At 40.2% G+C, this 15,799-nt stretch overlaps 1 protein-coding gene across 3 annotated transcripts in view; it reads left to right on the top strand.

Moving 5' to 3' along the window:
- Positions 1–931: 931 nt before the first annotated feature.
- The window catches only part of SRBD1 (S1 RNA binding domain 1), a 197,987-nt gene continuing 183,119 nt past the window's right edge, over positions 932–15,799 (top strand). Inside the window, exons 1-3 of one of the 3 annotated variants that reach the window (XM_047852771.1) lie at positions 932–981; positions 7,613–7,692; positions 10,176–10,356. In XM_047852771.1, the coding sequence (XP_047708727.1) occupies positions 7,613–7,692; positions 10,176–10,356 (261 nt within the window). In that variant the 5' untranslated portion in view covers positions 932–981. The other 2 variants (XM_047852772.1, XM_047852770.1) reach the window with 2 other exon arrangements.

The following is a 15,799-nucleotide window of genomic DNA, read 5'->3' as shown; positions in this document are numbered from 1 at the left end:
GGGATACAGAGGAAGACTCGCCTAGGACACTGTTATTAGGACTTATAAGTAAGTCATAGCACTCTCCAAGAATCTGAAAATGAAATGGATCAGGGTTTTCCCATTTTTGCCCAAGGTGAGGTATCTGGGACCTGCGTTTACTTTGAGTAAATTAATTGAGTTTTTACCTCTAATATGGAACGGGGTACCTTACCAGGTGAGGGGTAGGATGGAAGGGAAGCCGGTAAAACAAGTTCAAAGACATAAAAGGATTTGCCCAAGTCTATCAGTAAGTTTCTAAGAGAACCCGGTTTCCAAATCGGTGTACCTGGCAGTACGAGCTGCCTGAGAGACTGAAGCAAGGCAGACGTGACTCTAGGGTTAAACTCCATTAAGGTAGCATGCACCTCAAGGGCTGTGTGAGGGCTTCTCAGAAGAGGCCAACTTTGTGTATTTCCATAAGACTAGAGCAAAACCCTTATCTCGGGGCCTAGGAAATAATGAAACAGGCTAAAAGTATGCTTAAAACACCCTGAGCGAAGTTCATTAACGACACTTAAAATTGACTTTAGAAAGAATATAACTAGCTTCTCCTTTTTCTACTGCAAATTAAAAATAATGTAATGAAAAGAAACATTTTTGACTGAATTTCCAAGAGCAGGATGCAAAGGATAAGCCGGGTGAGGAGAAAGAGAAAGAACAAGGAGGTGGGTCCGCGTTAACAGCACCTCGGGCTCCGCTTCTGGCAGTATCCGGGGAGAGAGTGCTCATTTCCAGTCCCGCCACACCCCGGGTAGGGCCCCGCCTCAGAGCTCCCGAAGGATCCTCGCCTTAGCCCCGCCTCCGTCCAGCTTGGCTCCATCCCGCTCCGGCCGTCTGAGCTGCTGCCGCGAGTCAGGGAGAAGCGAGGCGGGACTTCCGGCGTTTGAAAAACTTCCGGCGGGAACCGGAAGATGCGGTCACACACAGAATCCCGGGCCTTCTGACTCGCCGGGCGGGAAGGTGAGCTGAGCGTCCGCCTTGGCGGTGTTCCTGCGGGCTCGCGTGAACCCGGCGCCCGGGCTCCGGTAGTTTTGGGGCCATTTAAAAAATTTTAAGCGCTCATTTGGGAAATAACATCCCTTTTTAAAGTGAGAAGTGTCATTACATATTACGGTCTGCGGTCTGTATCTTCCAACCTACACCCGGAAAACCCTTCCTAGCTGCCGCGTGTCACCTGGCGCGTCTTCTCAGTCAAATCGCAGCTCTTAGCACGTAGGGACAGACATGGGAAAACCCAGGCAAACCTAGCCTGTTTCCACACCTCAAGTTATCGGAGATGGGGGAGGAAGCACCCTTTTTACCATCAGATCATGGCCTTGTCGGCATCATCCGCACCCTCAGCAGCGTGTCTGGCATTTGGAGGCGCTGAATAACTCTTGAGGAAAGGAATGAATGGGAACTCTAGGCAACTTTCCTTAAACCTCCCCCGCGCTAGCATGTTATACTATAATGTTTGTGGAATGGGAAACAAGGCTGGTCTTGCTGTTTGGGGCTTTGGATTCTACCTACATAATTAGAACATTCCCTTTGAGTAAACCATCTCATCTCCTGGATCTCAGGCTTCTTATTCATTAGGGGGGTGGGGAAGGACTGTCTGATTTCTTAGGATCTTTACAGGTCTGTTACTTTGTATTATGTAGGGATCTTTGCTGACATTCCAAGCACTTCTGTTTGTACCCTTGGGGAAACTTCTTCAGCTGCCTCTTAAAAAGTTCCCCTCTGCTCTTAACATTTCTAATTGTGGTTTTCCCATTTTTAATGTAATATTTATGTGTGTGCAGGTTTCTTCACACCCCCTTCCCGATTTTCACTCACCCTAATTTAGTGCCTTCTCCCTTAGGACCATCACAGCAACTGATTTTGAATATGCTCTTGTGTCCACAGAGAAAAGACAGCGTTGAGAGGGAAAGATCTTAAGCCACTAAGAATAAGAATGTTCTTCTGTACCATTACTTTTTCAAAAAGAAAACAATGAGTGCCATGTGTGATATTGCCTAATAGTTATGGGGAAAAATGTATATTCCTTTATAGAGACCATTTTGTATATATTCTTATGTTCATTTAATACATGTATGTTATAGGGTAGTTATTAAGTGCTAAGCTCTGTGTTATGCAGAAAAAGGCAAATGTGGTTTCTTCCTTCATGGTGTTTACTGCCATGAAGTAAACATGGGGGATGCAGACAATAAACAAGGATAATTCTAGACTATGTTATATAGTACTGTATAAAGGAAATAAATAGGGTCTTATAATAATACTATATTTTGGAAACCCATTTTAGGCCTAAAATGCTGAGCTGTAAGAAATGAGAAAGAGCTAGTCCATTGATAAGCATCGGGAATAGTGTTCCAGACAGAGTGAACCTGAGATGGCAAAGAATCGTGGTTCATTCAGGGACTGAAAGAATGTTGTAACTGGCTGAAGAGCTGCAACAAATGGTAAATGTGGTTAGAAAGACAGGCAGGGGGCAGTCCTGTAGGGCATTTTAGAAGGTCATGGTAAAAATATGATTTGATTCTAAGTGGAGGATGGAGTGGGAAGTGGGAATGGTTTTTAAGCATTTTCTAAATGATCTTTTGGGTTCATATGTGGAGAATGGGTAGTAGAGGCAAGAGTGGAAGCAGGGAAGCCAGTTAAGAGGTTATTATAGTCTAGATAAGAGATATGGGGACTAAAGAGATCATAGAAATGTAAGCTGTATTTTGGAGGAAGAATTTATGTTGCTTATTAGTAGACTGAGAGATGACAGGAAAAAAAGATTTGCAAGGCTTTAGCTTAGCAAATGAAACTTTGGAGGATGATAGATGTATTATCTTGGTTGTGGAGATGTGTATACATATTCCAAAACTTACCATGTTTGTACACTTTAAGCAGGTATAATTTATTGTATGTCATTTATAGCTCAGTGAAGCTATTAAAATTTTTCCAAGGTTCTGGCTTAGCCACCTATTTAGATGGATGATGGTGCCATTTACTGAGATGGGAAAGACCGGTAGGAATGGGTTTTAAGACAAGAAATGGTTATCAAGATTTCATTGTGGGTATGTTACATTTTAGGTAAGGATGAGGCATCTACATAGTTTCTTAGGCAATATGAATAATTTATTATGTAAATCTGAATCTTAGGCAAGATTTGGGTTGGAGGTATTAGGATTGTTAATAAGTAGGTGATACAGATATTTAAAAGCATGGAAATGGATGGAATTTTGGTTAATTGAATGAGTCCTGTGATATGAAGATGGGAACTTGGGAGGAGTGGAGATGGAGAAACAGCTCCTAGAAACATCCTTTAAACTGGAATATGTATACCCTTGGGAGTATACCTGGCATAGGCAGTTTTGAAAAAATTTCTAGGTCCTTAGCTTCTATATATACTCTTTCTAGAACCAGTCTGAAATTGGCCTACGTGCTCAAGCATATTCTTCCCCACCTCCCTTTTCAAATTCATATTTTTCTACTTGTCAGAGGATAAGTTTACATCTTACTCATCATTCAATGGTAACATTGCTTCCAGGGTGCCTAATAAAGGGGAATTTGGACATATTTGTTTCAGGAAAGAACAATATTTGTTTCTTTAATGGTTACTCAGAATTTTATGAGATTGCCATGGGTGTGTCTACCCCTATTTTAAACACATTTCTGTTAAAGTGTGGAGTGAGAATTGGTGCATGGTGGTCTGTATGGGAATGCTCTGAATTCTGGTATATTGTAGAATGGAGAGGTGCGAGTAGATGATCTAGTTGGGTTGTTTGTTGGGGGAATTTAGTATCTTCAGATTTTTATTTTTGGGCTGGTCAGATTCTCCAGAGAAGAGTCTTTCCGTTTTCCTCCCTGGAGAAAAGGTCTGACTAGGAAGGAGCTTAGTAGCAGAAGAGGACTGGTGGGGAGGGGTCCTCTTCATTTACTGTTTGGTCTGTGTGTTTCTCATGCCCACAACTGTATTTGGTGTTCTGTAGTCTAAAGATGGTTTTATTCTTTCCAGACTTTTTCCCCAGGCAGTTGCTTAATAGCATGAAGTGGAGTAGGGCCTCTAGAGATATTTCTTTGCCTCAGACAACTTACACCAGCCCTTAGTCCCTTCATTCTTAGTTCCAAGGTATCAGGTACTGCTTCTTGTGATTTTTTTGATGATAGTGCAGAATAAATTGGTTTGGTTCTGAAGCACTCCCACTGCTGACTTGGAATTTTAATTTTTATATAGTGAAATCTGTTTCTCTTTTGGCTTTTGAAATTTTGAGTTATGCCTAGGAAAACTTTTCTTCCCCTACCTCCACTCTAAATTATGAAAATGGTCATATTTATTTTCTGTAGTACTTTTGTAGTTTTATTTTTTTTAATGAAAATTTTTTTATTATAGGGAGAGAGCATGAGTCGGGGAGAGGGGCACAGGGAGAGAGAGAGAGAGAGAGCTTTTAAAAAAATTTTTATTTATTTTAGTGAGAGAGAGCTCGAGCAGGGAGAGGGGCAGAGAGAGAGAGAGAGTGTCTTAAACAGTCTCTATGTTTTGCACAGAGCCTGACTTGGGGCTCAATCTTGTGACCCTGAGAGCATGACTTGAGCCGAAGTTAAGAGTCAGACCCTCAACTGACTGAGCCACCCATGTGCCCCTTGTAGTTTTATTTTGTACATTTTATTTTTAATTTATTTTTTATTTTTTGACTCTTTTACATTTATTTTTTAATTATTTTTTTCCCTTTTTTAAAATTTAAATTTTAGGTAACATACAGTACAATATTGGTATCAGGAGTAGAATTCAGTGATTCATTATTTATAAACAACATCCAGTGCTCATCATATGTGCCCTTCTTAGTACCCATCACCCATCTAGACCATCTCCTACCCATCTCCCTCCATCAACCTATATAGTTTGTTCTCTATTATTAAGAGCCTCTTGTGGTTTGTTTCCCTCTTTTCCCCCTCTTCCCGTATGTTCATCTATTTTGTTTCTTAAATTCCACATATGAGTGAAATTATATGGTATTTGTCTTTCTCTGATTGACTTATTTTGCTTAGCATAATACATTCTAGCTCCATGTTGTTGCAAATGGCAAGATTTCACTTTTTTGATGGCTTAGTAATATTCCATTGTGTATATAAACCACATCATCTTTATCCATTCATTAGTCAGTGGACATTTGGGCTCTCTCCTTAGTTTGGCTATTGTTGATAATGCTGCTCTAAACATTGGGGTGCATGTATCCCTTCAAATCTGTATTTTGTTTTTTACCCTTTAGGTAAATACCTAATAGTTCAGTTGCTGGATCATAGGGTAGTTCTATTTTTAGTTTTTTTTTTTTTTTTTTTTTTTTTTTTTTTTTTTTTTTTTTTTTTTTTTTTTTTGAGGAACCTCCATACTGTTCTCCAGAGTGGCTGTACCAGTTTGCATTCCCAGCAACAGTGAAGAGGGTTCCCCTTTCTCTGCATCCTTGCCGACACCTGTTAATTCTTGTGTTGTTAATTTTAGCCATTCTGACAGGTGTAGGGTGGTATCTCATTATTGTTTTGATTTGTATTTCCCTGATGATGAGTGGTATTGAGCATCTTTTCATGTGTCTGTTAGCCATCTGGATGTCTTCTTTGGAAAAATGTCTGCTCATGTCTTCTGCCCATTTCTTAACTTGTTTTTTGGATGTTGACTTTGGCAAGTTCTTTGTAGATTTTTGGATACTAACCTGATATCAGATATGCTTTTTGCAAATATCTTCTCCCATTGTGTGGGCTGCCTTTTAGTTTTGTTTATTGTTTTCTTCACTGTGCAGACTTTTATCTTTATGAAGTCCCATTAGTTCATGTATACTTTTGTTTCCCTTGCCTTGAGTGATATGTCTGGTAAGACGTTGCAGCGGCTGAGGTTAAAGAGGTTGCTGCCTGTGTTCTCCTCTAGGATTTTGATGGTTTCCTAGCTCACATTTAGGTCTTTCATCCATTTTGAATTTATTTTTGTGTATGGTGTAAGAAAGTGGTCCAGTTTCATTCTTCTGCATGTCGCTGTCCAGTTTTCTCAACACCATTTGTTGAAAGACTTGTGTTTTTCTATTGGATATTCTTTTCCTGCTTTGCTGAAGATTGATTGACCATATAGTTGTGGGTCCATTTCTGGGTTTTCTATTCTGTTCCATTGATCTTTGTGTCTGTTTTTTGTGCTGGTATCATATTGTCTTGATGATTACAGCTTTGTAATATAGCTTGAAATCCAGAATTGTGATACTTCCAGTTTTGTTCTTCTTTTTCAAAATTACTTTGGCTATTTGGGGTCTTTTGAGGTTCTGTACTAATTTTAGGATTGTTTGTTTTAGCTCTGAGAAATATTTTGCACGTTTTAAATTATTAGTTGTGTGGAATATATTTTTGTTCAGGGTATGGCAGTAGGACTTAAATATTTGTTTTCCTCCAGAAGGATAGCTTGTTGTCTTAATACAACTTTTTGAACAACTCATTTCTGCCTTGATTTGAACTGGCACCCCATGATACACTAACTTTTTCTGTTTGTGTTTTTGTTTTGTTGTAGTCAAGTTCATATAACATAGAAATTAAAAGTTACCTATTCCTTTATGATCAGTATCTAGAAATACTTATTTGAAGAAGGCTGACTGGCATAAGTGTACAGTGCCACAAAGGGAGGTGAAGGAAAAGATGGAAGATTATCCTGTCCACTTCCTGGAGACTGTTTTCCTTTTGTTCTCCTGGTTTACTCTGGGTGCACTCTTGACTAATCTGCAACTACTGGACTGCATTGAGCTAAAGAGCCGAGGGCACGTGTATGCTTTTGTGACAACCCCTTTGTATTTCTATGAAGCATTCCTTCTTCTTCTAAGTGGGAGTCAGAACTGGAGGCATTGTAACATGACTGGTTAAAGGGTTCCAAGCATGTCAGAGTCTAATGTGGATTTTAGGGTTTGACATACACTCTTTAGGTAATAAAATTTATTAGCTAAAGTAAATTTGCTGACTTCCTATATTGTAGGATGTCTCTGGTTATTTGTCTCCGTGTTTTGAAGAGCTGGTAACTATTTCTAGTGACATTAGTGATTATTTTTTATTTTCCAATAAGTCTTTTATTTAAATACCATAAACTAAGGGAATAGATGTGCTTGTTTTAAGAATAACGTGTCTGCCTTTTCAGTCCATCAACATTTATTTGACTGTCAACTTTATAGACAGGCCTTTATATTGTAAGAAGATATAAAAGTGGGAAAATACTTCTTATCCTTAAAATAGTTTGATAAAGGACTTTATAATTTGCTGTCTGATAAAACATCTAATAGTGCTTGTGGTATATTCACGCATGTAAAAAACCTGAAAGTTGTCACCCTACCGGAGCTTACATTTTTCCAAAGGTGGCCCACATTCCTCAGGCTTTTGAAACCATTGGAAGGCTGTTAGCTGCTCTTATATTTGGCAGCCTCATAGGAGGGGAAACCAGTGTTTGGGCTTTTGAATACTTCTCATTTTTTTTTTCTGTGGCATTTTTTTTTAACAGCGGAGCTATTGGAGTGTTAGTTTTGAGTGGCACATCGCTTTGTAGACAACGTAAGTGATCAGTTATTCAGGTGATTCACATCATGCTGATTTTATCTTCTGTTTCTTCCAGATGTCATCATTGCCAAGAAGAGCAAAAGTCAAGGTCCAGACTGTGGTATCCAAAGATGAATTCTCTTCCTTCTCAGAGTTGTAAGCATATTGGTTTCCTATGGGGTTGGGAGAATGATGTATATTTTAAGGACAAATGCATTCTGTCACTTACTAATGTAAGTCATTTGGGTTGAGGAAGACTGTTGTCTTTTTCATTCATTCACGGGACAAATATTTATTGAACTCATGTTGTGTACCAGGCTCTGTTTCGGTGTTGGTGTTCAACTATTGAACAAGGAGAGAGAAAGTAACCAAGTATATACCATGATATTTACACTAGAGTGTAAGCTCCATGAGAGCAGGGAGTTTTTTTATATCACTTCAGAACAGGGTTTCTCAAAATCAGCACTATTGACCAGATAATTCTTTGCTGTGGAGACTGTCTTTTGTATTGTAGGATGTAGTAGAGACCAGGAATGCTGGTCTCTACTAACTAGTGCCAAAAGGATCTTCCCAGTTTGATAAAATTGTCCCAGTTGTGACCATCAAAAATGTCTCCAGACATTGCCGGATGTTCCCCAGGGGGATAAAATTGTCCTCAGTTGAGAGCCTCTGCTTTAGAGCACTGTACTCTATGTGCCCTGAAGTTATTTGTTAAATAGTGACTGATAAATATTAGGCAGTAATAAGTACTCTAAAAGAACATTAAACAGGGCAAGGGATAGCATGGTGAGTGTTCTGGTCAGGAACCATCTTGGATACAGTATTCAGGAAACTTCTTTTGGAGGATGTGGCAAGAGATCTAAATGAGATTTGGAAGTAACAACTTGCAAGGATATGGGGATGGGTGTTCCACGTGGAAGGAGCAGCAAGTGCAAAGACCCTGAGGCAGGAATGAGTTTGGTGTATTTAGGCAACAGCAAGACAAGGGTGGCCAGACAAGAGTCACCAAGGCTGAGAGTGACTAGAAATGAGATTGGAATGGATGGGACCTAATAGGCCTTGACAAGGTGTCGGCATCTTCTTTTGAAGTTGTCTAACTGGACCAACCTGAGTTTGCTCCTAGGTGAGTCCCAGATACACCAGGTGGAGTTGTCATACAAAGTAAACTTTATTTGCAACAAGTAAGGAGATCACTGTGAATATCTTGCAAAGCTGTGACTCCCCAAAAGAGGGTGAATAGGTACCTTTTGTTTAGGGTTAGGATGACAAGAGAAGCCTTGTCATTGTATGTGGAGGTGGGCATAAGGTCACACATGCACCTTAAGGAAACATGCCCATACATACATTGCATGTTATGTAAGTGAGGCTTGTGGCCCTCCTTGGGTGGAGATTTTAGTATTGTAACAAGGTAAAGGTAATTGCTGGACATTTCAGGGGTCACCCTAAGGTCTGTCTGTGCAGGTGTGAGTCAGGTTTAGCCCAAAGGGACTGGGTGGTCTGGCCCTGTAAGAGGTCTTGTCAGGGAAGTCCCATCACCTGAAGGGTGGTTTTGGGTTTCATTTGCCTGATTTAAGGGATAAGTTGCCAGAAAGAAGAACTTAAAGGAAAATGTAAGACGGGAAAAATGTTAGTACAAGCAAGTGGGCAGTAAAGGTTGGGTCTTGGGGTCTAGCTGGTGACAGGGGGTTGGGAAGCCATTGGAAGGTTTGGGCAGGGATGTGACATGATCCAGTTTACATTTGTAAAAGATCATTCTGGTTTCTTGGTGGAGAGCAGACTGTAGGGGAGCAAGAATGGAAGCAGGGGATCAGTTAAGGAGATTATTGTAGAAGTCTAGGGTCCTGGAAGTGAACGTGGTGAGAAGTGGTCTAATTTGGGATATATATATATTTATTTATTTAAGTTTATTTAGTTATTTTGAGAGAGAGAGAGAGTGAGTGAGCTGGAGAGGGGCAGAGAGGGAGAGAGAGAGAATCCCAAGCAGGCTCCACGATGTGGTCAGTGCATGGAGCCCGATGCAGGGCTTGAGTTCACTAACCGTGAGATCACGACTAGAGCCGAAGTCGGATGCTTAACTAATTGAGCCACTCAGGCACCCTGGTGCTGGCTTTTTATGTAATTTAGGATGTTTCCTACAGCTGTTTCCCACTCTTTACATTGGTTTGAGGAACTTCATTTAAATTAATTTGATTACCACTTAGGAAATTGTTAAAGTGCTTTTTCATTGGTATAATAGCAAACCTCACAGACTGTGGTATGACACCACCCAGTAACTTGCCTTAGGTAATGAATGATTTCCTCTGTCTTGAGTGAGTGAGTGAGTGAGTGAGTGAGTGAGTGAGTGTGTGTGTGTGTGTGTGTGTGCGTGCGCGCGCACGCACACACCTGTGGGTGCATGCACTGTATAGGTGAGAGGGGAATGGAGACACCTGTGATTCATCACATATCCGGACTATTTTTACATTGGCCTTTGATCAACTCTTGTTTCAGTACTTAGCAATATGTATTCATAGCTTGTACTCACATCATTCCATTTTATATTAAACACCTCCTACCTTATTCTTTTTTCAAGAAGCATGTCTTTTTGCCTTTAACATTTGGCTTCATTTTTCCTTCATTTTCTATCAATTTACTCCTAGATCATCTGCCTCTGAAGAAGATGACAAGGAAGATAGTGCCTGGGAGCCCCAAAAGAAAGTCCCCAGAAGTCGTAAGCAGCCTATTCCCAAGGAATGCAAACCAAAGAGGGTGCGACGGGTAAAGAAGACCACCCTACAGATCAGTGATGGCTCGGAAGGTGTGGCTGTTAAGGAGGAGCTGGTAGGTGCTTTAGTTAGATGGAGAGAACACTGCAGTGCTTTCCTAATTGGCAATGCTACTTTCTCCTAACAGAGAGAAGGATGAAGCAGGTAGATGACAAAACTTCTAGGGCAGTGGTATTCTCTGCTGTGGGCCTTAATAGTATTTATCATCAGATCCACTGTACTGGAATGGAAAGGGTATTAATCAACTGACATATTTTTTGCTATAAGCAAACACTATATCTCTACCAATCTGGATTAAAAAAAAAAGCCAAAAAATAAGTTATAGACTTTATTGCATTACAAAAAAATTAATGCATCTCCAAAATCATTCTCTGTGATATTCCTTTAAATAACTGCTTCCATAGTACATTTGAAAGAATACTCTTAATATGTAACAGAAGCCTGACTTTCCAGGGACATATTTATTATATATGGTTGGGGACATTACATTGTACTTTGCTGTGCCCTTGGATAGGGCTTTTATTTAAATCAGTCTTTTCTCCTGTTATCCTCTGTTTCTTCATCTTTGCATACAAACTTTTCACTGAACACACTTTTAACGGGCGAATGGGCATTACCTATAGCTGAGAAAGTATTGACTTATATCATCTCGTTGGCAGAATTTGGAGGTTTTTTCATTAAGCATGGCATGGCTTTACTTAAAGGTAGCTTGATTGCCTAACCTATGAAATATCTCTTAGTTCAGTGGTTGTTGGTATTAGAGTTATAAACCCTTTGAGAATCTGATAAAAGTTATGAACGCTCTCTTCCCATGCCTGTCTTCTAAATTTTAAAGTACGGTTCAAGAAGTTACAGTTTAAGAAACCTTGTCATGGTGATTTCTTGATCCTTCAATGATGCTCAGTTATATGTATAAGGGGAAAAGAGAATTCAAATAGAAAGTCTCTCACTTAAGAAACATTCTGGGGAGCACCTGCGTGGTTCTGTCAGTGAAGCGTCCGACTTCGGCTCAGGTCATGATCTTGCCATCCATGAGTTCGAGCTCCGTGTTGGGCTCTGTGCTGATACCTCGGAGCCTGGAGCCTGCTTCGGATTCTGTGTCTCCTTCTCTCTCTGTTCCTCCCCCGCTCACACTCTGTCTCTCTCTCTCAAAAATAAACAGCGATTAAAAAAAATTACATTTAAAATAAGAAACATTCTGGGAAGTTTTTAGAATTTCTTCCAGAATTGTCAAAATTCACATGTTTTATACCTCAGTGAAAGTACTTTTAGCATGTTAGAAGATTTCATTTCATTGGATTTGGCATTTTGCTCCTCTAGCCACCACCAAACAAAGTAATTGAAAACCTTATTTTGGGTCGAGCTAGAATTGGTAGCCTGCTGATAACTTTGTTTTTACTAAACATCATAGACAAAATTCATCATTATTTAGTGTCTTCCTCTCTGTTTTGCTGGCATTGACCAACCCATTGGCCACTCCTCTTTGTTTTTTGAAGACTTTAGCTCAGCTCCTACTTCACATCTCTCTTTGCCACCTTCTGCCATTGTTTGTAGTGATTTCCCCTCCACTGGGATGAGCTCCCTAATGCCGTATGTTCCTGGTTCTTTGACCTCCTCATCTCCAGGGACTGTTTCGTCTTCTCTGCCTCTATCACCCCTCTCATGAACTCAGCCTGAATCCTGTCATCATTAGAAACTGTTACCACTGGCATTCTTATTCAGCCATCCCACTTTTGGGGCACTATCTCACCATTTCCTGTTCTCCCAGCTCCCTGTTTAGGTACTCTCACTGCCACTGTTTTATAGCCTTGACACAACTTCTCACTGGTAGCTCTCAACCTGTGGAACTCGAAAAAATGTCAGTGACAAGGTCACTCTAGTGTTCTAGTGACAGCCCCTGTTCTAGACCAGTTAAGCCTGGAAAGAATTGGGGTTAACCTGAGCATCCGTGGTATTACTTTCCTAAAGTTCCTCAGGTGACTTCTGTGGACAGCCAGGGCTGAGAGCCATGACCCAGATCTGCATCACAGATCACTGCCAGTCAGCCCTTTTCCTGCCTTACCTAGTCTAGACTACATAGTGTCTCATTTAAATCACTTTTTATTAGTCCCACCAGTTTTGCCCTTCTTGCCTTCAATTACACGTGGCTGATCAAACCCGACACTGGGTGAGCCATCGCCTCTCTTCTGCCAGCACCGAGCAGCTGACTGTTGCTGAAAATGGCCTGGACTTAATTTGTTTTCCTTTAAATTCATAATCTCAGACCTCAAAATTACACTAAAAATACCTGGTAGACTCATTTTTTTTCTCTGGCAGATTTGTTTTTTCTAATTTTTTCTCTTTTCTTCAACTTCCTAAATTTCTTCCTCCTCTTTCCCTCTCAGCTGATGACATTGCCTTTTGCATATTTGAGAATATATGGAGCTTCTTGTTGTCTCACAACCGGGCTAGCTGTATTTGTGTTCACTGTCCTGTTACAGTGAAGGAAATGTCATCCCTCCTATCCAGAGTTAGTCCCACCGCTGGGGCTGTCAACGCCATCCCCTCTGGATCAAGGTCTGTGTCGTTAGGCATCCCCTTTCTTTTTTCTTGTCAACTTTTCTTCAGTGGCTCAGTTGCTACAGAGTGTAAAAATGCTCTTTAAAGTCTAATTTTTAAGAAGCGTCCCCTTGACTCCTTATCCCTCTCCAGTTCTCTGTCAAGCTCACACAGTACAACACAAGGCAAGGCCAAGGCCTGCTGACTGATTTGACTGGAAAAGACACAATAAGCCACATTTTTACCTTAGTTTACTACTTACAGAGACAGCAAAAAGAAGAGTGATCTGATTTTTCTTGGATTTAGTCATAGGCTACATAACAACCATTTGGAGTGTTAAGGCTGATTGAAAAAACCAGTGAAGGCAGAAGAGAATGAGCTTTGATTATTCAGTCTGCCAAAGATTGAGGTTGAATATAAGGAGGGAAATGTTCTGATGGAGGCATGTTAAACTTGAGTATGTCACTAAGACAGGCTATAGAATCTTATAAAACGGGGAGATATTTCCCTATGTTTTTGATAGTATAGATCTACATTTCTCAAAATTATTGGTCTTTGAACCCCCTTACACTCTTAAAAGTTACTGATGACCACAAGGAACTTTTGGTTATGTGGGTTTTTGATGCTGATATTTACCATATGAGAAATTAAAATGAGAAATTAAAATATTGATCAATTTAAAAATAATAAACCTATTATATGATTATGCAACTAACACTCTCGTGAAAAAGAAGTATATATTTTCCCAACCAAGTACAAAAAATTAGAAGAATGACACTGTTTTACATTTTTGCAGATGTCTGACTTACTAGAATATGACAGAAATTGTATAAAGAACACCCGCCTCCACACAGATACATATTTGGAAAAGGGAGAGGTGTTTTAAAAGCTTTTTTCAGATAAATGTGGATATTCTTTTTTTTTTTTTTTTTTTTTTTTTTTTTAATTTTTTTTTTTTTTTCAACGTTTATTTATTTTTGGGACAGAGAGAGACAGAGCATGAACGGGGGATGGGCAGAGAGAGAGGGAGACACAGAATCAGAAACAGGCTCCAGGCTCTGAGCCATCAGCCCAGAGCCCGACGCGGGGCTCGAACTCACGGACCGCAAGATCGTGACCTGGCTGAAGTCGGACGCTTAACCGACTGCGCCACCCAGGCGCCCCCCCTGGATATTCTTATTCGATGCAGTACCAAAACTTAGGAAGTGGTAGTTTCTTAAAAGTTTGTTTCATTGTGGAATCCGAAATCAAATTAATGAATTTCTTTAGACGATTACATTAAAACCCTTTGGTCTGTGTTATTTGGATGGATCTTTCACCCATGCATGAATATGTGACATAAAGTATATCAGTCTTTTGCAAAATATCGGTTCACTAATTTATGCAGATCCCCCAAATGTTAGCATCTTTCATTATCTGATGATAAAATTTTACATTTATTAATATAATCACCAGTCTCATCACAGTGTTGGGAAGCTGTCACATTCACAGTGTATACAAATTTTTCAAAATCCTAATTTTCGCTTTTAAATCTTGAATTTTACTGTTGGTTGCAAATGTCAGGTGTGTCCTTACAGTGACAGTCTCAGTTCATTTATGAGAAAATGTCTGCCAGATCCCAAGTCTGAAAATCCATAACTTGTCAGTCATTATTTCAAGTAAACATGGTGGTGTATGGAAAAAGAAGCCAGTTCAGTTCACAACTGACACAGGTGCAGGAGAGCTTTGCTCCACATGACCGGTGCACATCTGTATGCACCCGCACGCAGCAGAAGTGCTTTACGTGGACTGACCAGTTCAACATAGAGGATTAAAGAGGTGTGTTTTCAAGGAATGAAACCTTAAAAATTAGTAATTTTTAACTGCATTGTGAAACTCAACATTGTTTTATTCTGAGTGTGTGGCTGTGAAGGGAACGGTGATTGCTAGTACTGCTTTGTGTCATTGCCTTTGGGTGTTGCTACCGTTGCTCTGGTACCATCGGTGAATGTCAAAAAAAAAAGGCAAATAATGTCTGAGCGTTATTTTGAATGGAGTTGGATCTCATAGACCCCCTGAAAGGGCTTCAGGGCCCCCAGGGGTCCATGGACAACACTGAGAAACCCTAGGTAAGTCTTACCCAAAGACTCCAGAGAGGATACCCTTAAGGGTCTTTATGACTGTTGACTTTTCTTCTTTTCCTCTTAGTCATTTTACTTTTTCTTCGTTTTTTTGTCTACTTCCTTTTCCCTCTCCTAGGAGGTGGTCTAGGTGTGGTAGTGGTGGTGTTCACAGATATTTTAGTGCTTACCCTTAGCGAGGCAACATGATCAGCACTTCAATTGTATGAGCTTACTTCATCCTCACAACAACCCATTGAGGCAGATGCTGTTGTTATCCTGACTTTATAGATGAGAAAGCCAAGGTGAGAAATGCTAAGTAACTTGCTCATGGGTAACATATAAGTCATGGAACTGGGTTTCTTTTTTTTTTTTTTTTTTTTTTTTTTTGACGTTTGATTTATTTTAGAGAGAGAGTAAGAGAGAGACAGTGTGTGAGCGGGGTGTGAGAGAGTGTGAGAGAGAGAGGAAGACACAGAAACAAAGAATCTGAAGCAGGCTCCAGGCTTGGTGCTGTCTGTGCAGAGCTCAAAGCAGCGCTCGAACTCATGAACTGTGAGATCATGACCTGAGCCAAAGTCGGATGCTTAACTGACTGAGCCACACAGGCGCCCCTGGAACTGGGTTTCTAAGTTAGCAACATGGTTTTGTCAGCATTTCAGGAAACAGTATATCCCTCTTGGGTGGTTTTACATCAGCCGTGCTCATAAGAGTGGTTTAATAATTAATGACATTTTTCTGACTGGTATCATCACTCCTCAGAGGTTGAAGTAAGTAGGCACTTAAATGAGAATCAGAAATTTACTTGATGAGCATGGATTCAGATTGGGAGAATTAGATAAATCCATTCTTTTGGGTCTA

The sequence above is a fragment of the Prionailurus viverrinus genome, chromosome A3 (genome assembly GCF_022837055.1).
Source record: "Prionailurus viverrinus isolate Anna chromosome A3, UM_Priviv_1.0, whole genome shotgun sequence".
Taxonomy (NCBI): Eukaryota; Metazoa; Chordata; class Mammalia; order Carnivora; family Felidae; genus Prionailurus; species Prionailurus viverrinus.
Note: the sequence above shows the minus strand (reverse complement) of the source record. Positions and strands in the feature narration are given on the sequence as shown.